The 12,162-nt window shown below is 33.6% G+C and overlaps 1 protein-coding gene across 7 annotated transcripts in view; it reads right to left on the reverse strand.

Moving 5' to 3' along the window:
- Positions 1–12,162, reverse strand: part of CDK17 (cyclin dependent kinase 17) — a 110,674-nt gene that overhangs the window by 19,018 nt on the left and 79,494 nt on the right. For all 7 annotated transcript variants that reach the window (XM_023257340.2, XM_023257341.2, XM_045062189.1 and 4 more), the window contains 2 exons: positions 9,832–9,965; positions 7,032–7,157 (listed from right to left, as the gene is read on the reverse strand). In XM_023257340.2, coding sequence (XP_023113108.1) covers positions 7,032–7,157; positions 9,832–9,965 — 260 coding nt within the window. The remainder of the gene's footprint in view (positions 1–7,031; positions 7,158–9,831; positions 9,966–12,162) is intronic.

Genomic DNA, 12,162 nt, shown 5'->3' on the forward strand with positions numbered 1-12,162 from the left:
AAAAATGAGATTCTGGAACCATCATACACCATCCATGCCTGTATTGTCTTCCATATGACTCAGAGATATTAAGTCCTTGCTTCCTATTATCAATAACTTGCAGAATAAAACAGTAAAACTGTAACACTTTCTGAATACAAATACAGTTTTTAGCTTTAATAGGGAGAATGTGGCAAAGAGCCCACTACCTGGTACATGTGAACCTGATCCTGAATACTCTTTTAGCATATGTTATGTTTTATTTATAGCCTATTTAAGATATGATCTTAACACCTCTGAAAAAATGCTAACTGCCAGCATCACATAAACTATGGTGGAATGTATTTATTTTCTTACACCTATCTCTAGAATTCATTAAACTCACAAATAGGAACTACTGCACTTTTGCCATGAATTTTAAGTCTTGTGTCATATCTTTAACGAAGGGGAAAAAAACCATATTGATGATAAATGGAAAACAGCAAAAACAAAACAATGAATGTCTCTGAGAAAAATAAAAATACCATCTATAATAATGAGAACCACAAAGAAAAATATGACTGCAAGGCAGAAAGTTTTTCTTATTAGGAGTTGGGAAATTTTTTTATTCATTCTTTTATATTAAAATACTAGCATTCTCTAAAAACATCAGATATACAATGGTCCAGTGGCTATGACAAAAATGTGGACATTTGCTTTAAAAATTATATAAGTGGACTACAAATTCAAGACTATAAAAATAAAAATGTTACTGAGATTACTATATCCTATAAAGTATATAAGAAATAAACTAAGAGATGATCAAATGTTAATAATAGCAAAGTCATTTGTCAGAGAATGACATTTAGTGAGATCATTAACATATGCTGAAAGTCTACTTTTTAAAAAGGAGGTAAATACTAGACTATAATTATGCTATGAAGTTGAATTTAAATTTGAATAATCAATCTATAAGATAAGGAGCATTACTGAATTTCATCATGCAGGCTGGCAGAGAATTCAGACAAAAGGCACAGTTACACTAGTGAATTATATGCCGGAGTAAAGTGTTTTTACCTCATTGCCCATTTTAATAATTTCCAACCCAGGCTTTACTAATTACATTTAAATATTAGTTACTGAATCTTTAAATGGAATTTTTAGAAAATTTTGCTTGCATTTTTATCTGCTGAACATGACAAGATTAACAATAGATATAATGACTAGCTTGTTGACATGCTCTCCTACAGAAATTATTCAGAGGACAAAGGACAAAGCTCATTTATTCAACATTTACCAAGTACAATGCTAGGTACTGGGGATATAGTGAAGATGACAGAAATTATTCCTGCTTTCATGAGTTCACAATCTAGACTGAGTTCCATCATTAGATTATTTTCCAAGTTTTGTAAAGAAAAAAATAGCTAAAGAAATGGAACAGTAAGTTTCATATTTTAATAACATATAAAAACCTCCTTAATTCTACTTTCCAAACAAATAAAGATATTTTTTTCTGTTACTTCATTGTTTCAAGGGAATACCTGGCTTTTTGGCAGCCCCAAATTCCTGTTCAGATGACTCTTAGAGCATAAGCACGTGAAAAATTTTTTTAAATCCAAGATGAACTATAAGTTGCAAAAGCCTTCCTATAATTCACTGTAACCTGGAAGTGGTATTTGAGCATTATGGGAAATTTCTGGATTACTCTGGGTCTGCCAACATAATCACTGTATCACAGTTGTAAAGATGTCTTTTTTTCTTCAATTTCAATTTTTAATTTAAATTTAGTTAGTTAATTAATATTGATTTCAGGTGTAGAATTCAGTGACTCATCACTTACATATAACACCTAGTACTCATTACAAGTGCTGTCCTTAAGATGTCTTAACACGCTAGCAATATAGTCTGAACTTAAAAACAAGTGAAGTATATGCAAAAGTTTTATAGATGTCATCCTAAAAGTGAACATATATAAGAAACACTGGGGACAAAGGGAGATTTTTTCAAACACCCATTTCCTTCCTTGTAACAATTATGGAGTTGATGTTACTGATAGAAATATGGGGGGCAGAAAAGGGATTGTGAACCTCTATTCTATTTGGTAGTTTTCTTACAAAAATTGCTGTTACCATCAGTATGGATAGTATCTTAATTGTGTATATAATATGCCAATGGTAAGTTAAATTTTGAGTGGATTTTGAGTCTAACTTTCACACTCCATAATATACTTATTATTTCTGAGAGACATCAGGACTTGATACCCTATTTCCTCACCTATTATTAGAAATAAAAAAGAAAGGACTACATAAGCTACATATTGCTAAAGCCATGAATGAGGAATCCAACTCATTGTTAGGCACAAGCAGATTCTGTAAATGTGTAAAACCTACAATTTCAATATAATGAGGCAAATTTTCATATACAGACTTTCAATCTACTAAAACTGCACATAACAGTCTCACAAGTTTCCACTGGGCATGCCATCATTCTAAGTACATCAATGCTCTAATGCATCATGACTATTGGCATATGGGATTTCCACTAATCTAATGTTTAACAAAATATGTTGAGTTAGAACATCCATTTCTAATCAACCATAAATGAGTATTAAGTAACACTTCACCAATCCAATAACCAATACCCTTAATATGAGATATGACAACTAAATGTAATGTGGTGTCCTAGATAGGAAACGGGGACAAAGAAAGGACATTAGCTGAAAACTGGGGAAATATGAAAAAAGTGTGGAGTTAATAGTAATGTACCAAACGTTGGTTTCCTTGGTTGTGACAAACACACTACAGTAATGTAAAATGTTAATAATAGTGGTAACTAGGTATGTGGTATATGGGAACTCTTTAGATTACCTTTTAAATTTTTCTATAAGTCTAAAACCACTCTAAAATAAAAATAGAAAGAATTCAGTTAAGAGAGGGAGACTGAATATATGTGTGTATAGAGATGATAATTTTATTTTTTTGAGAAAGAGAGGACGAGCAGTGGCGAGGGCAGGGAGAGAGAGATAGGGAGAGAGGGAGGGAGACAAAGAGAGAGAGAGAGACAAAGAGAGAGAGAGAGAGACAAAGAGAGAGAGACAGACAGAGAGAGAGAGAGAGAGACAGACAGAGAGAGAGAGAGAGAGAGACGGAGAGAGACTGAGAAAAAATATCAAGCCGACTCCATGCTCCACACAGAGCCTGACACAGGGCTCAATCTTACAACCCTTGGGATCATGACCTGAGCCAAAGTCAATAGTCATATATATGCTCAACCAAGTGAGCCACCCAGGGGCCTCAGCAATTACAAATATTTTAAAGCATCCCGAGCAGATGAGATAGGAAGGAAAACTCCTCTATATTAAAAGAAGGAAAGAATAGAATGAGTAGAGGTGCAGACAGATTTGCACACTTGTTATTCAAAAAATGAGGAGGTTTCTGATAAACAGCTTCTCTCTTCTTTGAAATCATCTGCGTAGAGTGACAGGGGAAGAGTAAACCAGAGAAAGGCAGTATAGAGCAGCCAAGCAATACTGAGGGTTCATTTGAGACTGATGATCATGAATTTAAAGAAGAACCAATTAGCCCTATTGTATGTCTTTCTTCAGAAATGAATTGTGATTTGCTCCTTAATTCCTACTCAAACAAGGATTTATGTTATTTTTACTACTCTATTTGTTATACATTGCTATTGAATATGAGAAAAAGTTTTATACTTTTAGAAAGATAAGGTTAAAATTTTATATTTTATCTTGAAAATATATTTTTTAACGAGTATATTATCCATGGAAACATGAGCTCTAACACATGTGAAGAATAGCTTCTTTTCCCATCTCCTTTCCATCCATTCCCTAACCCTTCCCTTTCATACATAAACCTAGGGTACTGAAGAATAATTTTCTAATATACTTCAAAATAAATCATGCTTTAGCAAAGTAGATGAATAATGAAAAGGCTGCATTAGTAGAAACCAAATAGAGCTGGCATGATTTACTGAAATCTATAAGCCATTTTAGATCAAAAACCAAGGAAGATGAGTAGGAACACTCAACCATAATAAAAATTCCATCACTTAACATTCATTAGAGGGCACTGTTTTCTTTAATTTCACGTATACTGAAAAAGATAGCTCTTAAAGAATAGCTTTAAGAATTATGTTGTGATTAGATCATATCTTTAGTCTAAATGTGAATATTCAATAACTCCAAAATGTATCCTAAGTACTAATCTTTGCTAAAAATTGATAGCCAAAGAACATTTTCAACTAGGCAACCAAATGGTAAAGGCATTTAAATAAAAACGTCTTAGGCAGTGATATAAAACTATGATCATAAACCTATACCAAAATCAAGTTGGCACTATACTTTTATTATGCATCGATGAATGAATGTCAAATAACAATACGTTCATATTATATATAGTCTAATTTTATTCTTTAGAATAAGTAACCAAAAGAGAAATTTTTGGTGTATAAAAAAAAATTCCATGATATAAAATATAAAAAGGAGAACTGCTAGTACCTAGGAATCTTCAACTGCCCCTTCCTCAAACACAAAGTTCAAGTGAGTACCAGAGCTTCTATTTTATCTCTCTACGTGGTCCCTAGGATCTGGGTTCTATTTCCCATTTCCACAGGACTGCCACATCATCCCTAATTTTGAATAAATTCCTAATTCATCATCCTGCCTCTAGTCTTTCTCTCCTTCCACTTCGTTTACACTTTTCCTGAAGCCACTTTAAGAAACAAAAATGTGATCATGTCAGCCCTTATTTAAATCACTACCACTGAGGTCCATCACATGAGATGAATGAAGTTCAGACTCCTTATTTGGCCTGATAGCCAAAGCTTTTTACAGTCTGGATTTATCCTATCCTTTCAAGCCCTATTCTTTAATATTATTCCACATATACCCTTCATATTAGTTATAACTTCCCAACATACCTACATTCATATTTGTGGGTTTTAGTACATCAAGTTTCCTCTGCTTAAAACACCCTTCTACCAGGGTGCTTGGGTGGCCCAGTCTGTTAAAGCGTCCGACTCTTGATTTTAGCTCAGGTCATGATCTCACACACACTACATGAAATCGAGCCCTGCATCAGGCTCTGCACTGATGGTGCAGAGCCTGCTTGGGATTCTCTCTCTCTCTCTCTCTCTCTCTCTCTGACCCTCCCCCTGCCTCACAGTCTTTTTTTTCAAAATAAACAAACAACCCCCCCCAAAAAAAAACAAAAATATCCTTCTACCAACCAAGTCAACCTGACAAATTCCTACCCATCCTTTTGAAGCCGCTCAAGTATGATCTCCTTTTAAGCCTATAAAATGCAAAGTCATTTTACTATCTCTTCTTTTTATCCCACAGCACTTTATACATACCTCTACTATAGGACTATAACTATTCAAAAGAGGTCCTTACATATACAATCACCTAAACTGTGTCAAAGGTGACACTGCAACAGGGAAAGCTGAACTGTCAATGAGCAGTGGCTATTGCAAGGGTCAACTGCTACATCCTGGAAGATATTTGCAAGACATATAACTCATAAAGGTTCTTGATAAAGAATGTCTAAAGAATTTATATAAATCAATTTTTAAAAAGGCAGAAAACCCAAAAGAAAGGAGATGACAGACTTCAGCAGTCAAATCACAAAGGAAGGCATATATCATATATAAATGGCCAATAAACATTAAAAAGGTGTTCAGCTTAGTCATCAGAGAAATGCAAAATAAAATCACAAGAGGGTAACACTACACAATGACCAGAAAAGTAAACATTTTTTTAAAAAGAGTATCAAAACTTGGCTAAAGTGAACAAACAAAACTATCAAATACTGATGGGAGTGTAAATTGGTACAAACACTTTGGGAAAGCCTTTTGACAGTATTTAGGAAAGCTGAAGGGGTGCCTGGGTGGCTCAGTCGGTTGAGCATCCGACTCTTGATTTCAGCTTGGGTTGTGACCTTACAAGGTTTGTGGGATCGAGCCCTGCGTCAGGCTCCACACTGTCCGTGCAGAGCCTGCTTGGGATTCTCCCTCTCCCCCCACCCCCTCTCTGCCCTCCCTTGCTTGTGTTCTCTCTCAAAAATAAGTAAACTTAAAAAAAAAATAGCTCAACATATGCATACAATCAGTTCCAAAAGTTCCACTCCTAAGTATGTACCCAACAGAAATGACTACATGTATTAACCAAAATACAGGTACAAGAGTGATAACAGAACCACTATTTGGTAATAACCTAGAACTAAAAAACAACCCAAATGTTTAAATGTCTATCAACAGGAGACTAGATAAAGTATAGTATACAATGGAATGCCGTGAAACAAAAAGAACAAATGAACTATGCACACAAACTAGATAAATACATGAGAACATTGAGCAAAAGAGCCCAATCAAAAAACAAATACATACTGTATACTTCCATGTGGATTGTAAAATATACGTAAACTTCCATACATTTTTATACATTTGTATAAAACGTAATTTAATATGAATAACCAGAACTAAAAGCATTTTAAAAGTAAGAATGTGTACATAAATGAGGATTTAAAAAAAGTCTTTTGAGATATTAAAACACACTATGAGCATAATATGGGGAAACATGGGTAAACCTAATCTTTGGCATTAGGAGGCAGGGATGTGGCTACAGTTGAGGAAGTAGGAGTAGAAAGTGAACAGAGAAGTGGCAGGATAGGGTTTCTGTGATTTTTGGAATTTTATTGATCTAGGTACTGGTTACATAGGTATGTTAACTTTGCAAAATACATTGAGCTATATAATTATGGTTTATGTACTGTTCTGTATATCTAGTATATATTAATATATATTTCTATAATACATATTCTGTACATCTAGCATATATCAAAAAAATTTCTAAAAATAAAACAGAATATAGCTTAAACTGTATTCCAATATGCATCTTTAAACCCTTAAAGAATTGGAAAAAGATAAAATCCAAAAGGCAATGTAATAAAATTTAGTTATTCAAAAAGCAATATAAAAATTAATATAAAGTGTTTACACCCAGAAAATCAAACAAGGAGACTGGATGGCATAGGTATAGGAGACTGAAAACTTACTAAAGAAGCTCTACGAGATCTTCGGCTCATTGGTTGATCAAATGGTGGACTGTTTATCTGCAACTTTTCAAGATACCCATCAGGTATTCTGATATCTGCAGGCAATGATAACCGTTTATTTAAATCCTTTAAAAAGAAAAAAAAGGGAAAAAAGGTATTTGTAATCACAAATAGAAGAGACAAGGGCATTTTACTTTTGAATTCATAGGCTCTACTGTACTGTTTATTAATAAGTAATTGTCAAGTTTTATTATAGTTTCAAAGTTACCCATGTTGACTATATATAATATCTGAATGCAAATATATTTACTGTAAGCAGAAGTATACAACAGAGTTCTACAGAAATGGTACTCTGCAACTCCGTTATTTCTGAGTCCTTTTGTTGGTATATTTCACAAGGAATTTTCTTAGACATGATTTGTACTTTGTAGGAAGAGGAAAAGACTACCACAAAATGTGACTGGTTTAAGTAACAACCAAGTAGATAAAGTTTTGTGCACAAGCACAGCGAGACAACTGAAATCTTTTATTAATGCTATGTCAATGGAAATAAATAAAAAGCAAGAAAAATCTCAAATAAACAACTTAACTTTATATACCTAAAGAAGCTAGAAAAAGAAAAACAATGTCCAAACCTAGTAGAAGGCAGGAAATAATAAAGATTAGAGTAGCAACATATATATATATATGTAAAACTCACCACAGTTAGGTGGGATAAAGGGTGGGTTTTAAAAAAAGGCACTTCTATTCCTTTTTTGTTGTTGTTAATTTTTTGATGTTTATTTTTTATTTCTGAGAGAGACAGAGCTTGAGTGGGTGAGGAGCAGAGAGAGAGGAGACACAGAATCTGAAGCAGGCTCCAGCTGTCAGCACAGAGCCCGACACAGGGCTTTAACCCATGAACCGTGAGATCATGACCTGAGCCAAAGTTTGACACTTAACAGACTGAGCCACCCAGGCAACATCTATTCCATTTAATTACAAAATGTGAACTGAGAAATCAAAAGGGAATCTTTCCTACGTTATCATACCAAAAAACATAAATCCTATAAAAAATAAATCCCTGGGGTGCCTGGGTGACTCAGCCAGTTAAGTGTCCAACTTCAGCTCAGGTCATGATCTCACAGCTCTTGAGTCCAAGCCCTGCATCGGCTCTCCACTCTCAGCACAGAGCCCACTGCTCTGTCTCTCTCTCTCTCTCTGCCCCTCCCCTGCTCTCTCTCAATAATAAACAAACATGTAAAAAAATCTCTACTATTCATGATAGTAACCAAACCAAAAAACAAAAGTGAGATGTATAAGAACTATGTAAATATTTACTGAGAGATATCAAGTATTGAAATATATACCATGTTACCAAACGGTAATACTAAATAATTAAAAGATAATGGTTTGTTAGTTTTACATAATCCCAAACAAATCACAATAACATTATTATTAGAACACGATATTTAAGGGGGCCCTGGGTGGCTTAGTCACTAAGCATCTAACTCTTGATTTTGGCTCAGGTCATGCATGATCTCAAAGTCGTGGGATCAAGCCCCGCATCAGGCTCTGGGCTGACAGTTTGGAGCCTATTTGGGATTCTCTCTCCCTCTCTTTCTGCCCCTCACTCCTGCCCATGCACATGTGTGCGTTCTCACTCTCAAAATAAACATTAAAAAAAATATTTAAAATTTATATAGAAGAATACAGAAAGTAACATCCAAAAACATCCTGAATAATAATATATAATGATGTGCAAGATGTGGAGGATGTTAAGAACGAAGTCTTTCTTCAGCTATTAAAATATATGAAAGTAAGAATATCATCAAGAGTGGGTCACCTTTGGGGGGGGGGAATAAACACAGCTCAATAAAAGAGTTAGAAAGTCCAGACGAAAGATCTTAATAGTAAATAAACTTTAAACATATGATAAAACCATATATATGATGAAGAAAATATTTTCATTAGTATTGTGATATAATTTATACAGTGATATGAACAGATATCAAGGTGATCTCAAGAGTTAAAAATATTAATTTATCATTTAGAAAACTGATACTGTTTTACTCAACTGCTTTAGAAACAACCTTTTATCAATGAAAATGCAATCAACCAATGGGACAGAGACCCTAAGCATTGTAATGTCAACTCAAAAGCACCAAAAACCCCAATATTCTTAATTTAAAACATGTTCAATTTTTTTGGAGAAAACTATTTTAATCTATAGCATATACCAAAATAAGAACATTCACAATCAACTTCCAATCTCAAGGTTATATATAAACTATTAATTCTTTTACATGGGGAAATAACTTATATGTTCTACAATAGTAGGTATAATAAGCCATAAAGGAAATGATAACCATATTTACAATATAAAGCAAAAACAAAAACAAAACAAAACAAAAAAAGCTGATGCTTACTTTATGTGTACATTTTGAAATCTGAAATAAAATATAAAGTATAAAGTATCCAGATGAACCTCAAAAATATAATTAAAATCCTATTTTCTAAAAAGAAAACTTTGCTAAAGTATCATTCTGAATTTCCAGTATTTTTGAAAATTCACATTTCCACTACAACAGACCCTTACATATGTTTTGCAGAATGTTAAATATAATTAATGTATACTTGCCTTGGCATAGTAGATAATTGGAAAAAAGGAAATATTCACAAGACCATACTAAATTTTCTTACAATGTCATTTGCCTTCATGAAAATTTTCAAATGGGCATTTACTCTGTTTGATATATATGTGTATTTATATACACAAACACACATATGCAGGTACATTTTAATTTTTTTAAATGGTTACCTCCATTGAGATCCGTCTATGTATACGATTTCTAAGACAAACACCCGTAGGTGACTGTACTTCATCAGATGATGTCCCAGAAGCTTGGTCACTCTCACCATCTGATCCCATTTTTAGATTTTCATGAACAATATCTGTATCAGAAAATGAAACATCACTTATGTTGGGAGAGATGTATTATACCCTACTATATATCACATAATTTATTATCACTACAACTAAGATACAGACAGCCAAGACATAAAAATCATAGTATAAGAAGTCTTACATTCTGGGTGTTCTAGGTATATAGGTAACAGATCACAATATAATTCAGATGTCTTGAAACAGTAGTGAGAAATGCTTTCACACTCTGAGATTATGAAAAACTATGGAAAAAATTAACATTCAAGTTATTATCAAGAGCTGAATAATAAAATTATAGGCTGGAAATACACTTGAGGATTTCTTAGTTCTCTGATTTTCCAGATTTGGAAACTGAGACTTTGAAAGGTTAAATGATTTTCAAAGGTTACACAGCTTAGAGGCAGAGCTAAAATAGAAACCTAGTCTTTTGCCTTTTTAGTTTAGTACTTTTCCATTAGATAATGTGTCATTGGGTCTACAGACAAATGATAACTTCTTTGAATATTCTTAAAAAAAAAAAAAGTTTTCAAAGCCACTAATGCAGCTTTCCCTCTCTAGTGTTAAAAAATAAAAGAACAATTCAAAAATTATTCATTGAATATCTATTTAACTGCAGAAGTAAGTCTGTGACCACCAAAAATCTGTTTGAAGTAAAAAACATATTTAAATTACCATACAAGTGGGTTATGGTTTTGGTTTTTTGTCTTTTTATTTTAAGGATAAAAGTTAAATGAGAGAGGAGGAAGATTAATTCTATCTGAGTATACTGAAAACAAATTTGTATACTTATATACTTGCTCTATATTTGCATTTGTCAATCATCCTGTAATTCATATAGCAAGAGTTGCCCACCAGAAACATATACTAGATCTCAAACAGATCTCTTACCACTGGTTCTCTTTACAGAATTAGTCATTGCCCCCACAAGTAGGTTGTTTCATGCTACAGTGCTTTAACATACTCCCCACCCCACCGTTGTATCCATAAGAGATGGCTTTCCCCAATTTACCAATTTGGTGAGCTCATTCTTCAAAACTATGCTCATTTGTCATTACTCAGTGAAATCTCTTCTACTCTCAGACACAGATGACTACTGTACCCACACCTACTGCTCCCATTGCACTGAAAAGCATTTTTTTGTTTCATGGGATTTTACACCAACTTATGAGATCATTGGAGGCACGATTTAGCTTATTCACTTTAGTATTCCCCAACTTAAAAAAGTGTCTGATATTTAGAAAGTACTTAACAGGAGCACCTGGGTGGCACAGTTGGTTAAGCCTCCAACTCTTGGTTTCGGCTCAGGTCATGATCCCACGGTTTGTGAGATCGAGCCCCATGTCGAGCTCGTGCTACAGCCAGAGCCTGCTTGGGATTCTCTCTCTCCTCCTCTTTCTGCCCCTCCCCTGTTCATGTTCTCTCTCTCTCTCAAAATAAATACATAAAAACATTAAAAAAAAAAGTAGTCAACAAATAATCTAAAATTGATTATTAACTAAAAATCAAAGAATGGACTAGATAACTGCACCTCTTCTTTCAAATGAAAGATTATATGAAATACCAACATGTAAAAAAAATAGTATTTTATAGCTATAAATTTTTATTTTTAATGAATATTTGCTTGTGAAAATGAGAACTGTTTAACAAAAAACTGAAGTCAAGGATCTTATCAAATCAGTCTCAGAATTTCTGTATTTTTGTTTTTTGTCCTGATAACACATTATTGAGAAAATTCTTACACTGGTAAGTAGTTACAAATATAATGATTTTTAATAGATATGTAATTTAAGAACACACTTTTATTACACAAAGATTTCTGGAGAAATTTCATACTAAGATTTAAACAAAAAATTAACTTGGCAATAAAAGTCAGTGCACTGGGAACTGATTCCTAATCTGATGGTATCCAACACATCTGAGGCCAAGTATTCTTTTCTGTCACACTTTTAAAATGCTAAAGATGATTTAATCATGCCTTCAACTTCCAGCAAAATCTGAACATCTACCTCCTTCAAGAAAATGTTGATTAAAATGCAATAATATTTTAAAACGTATAGCTGAGTTTACAAGAATATAGGCACAACACTGAGGAAGCGAAGACAGAGAAGTAAGAGCCAAAAGCTGTTATGCATAATGGACTCTGTCACTCTCTTGAGGAGGGGTTGCTGATCTTGGTAAGAAGGTGCATGGGCTTAGCCACCACAC

This window comes from Felis catus, chromosome B4, assembly GCF_018350175.1.
Source record: "Felis catus isolate Fca126 chromosome B4, F.catus_Fca126_mat1.0, whole genome shotgun sequence".
NCBI classification, from domain to species: Eukaryota; Metazoa; Chordata; class Mammalia; order Carnivora; family Felidae; genus Felis; species Felis catus.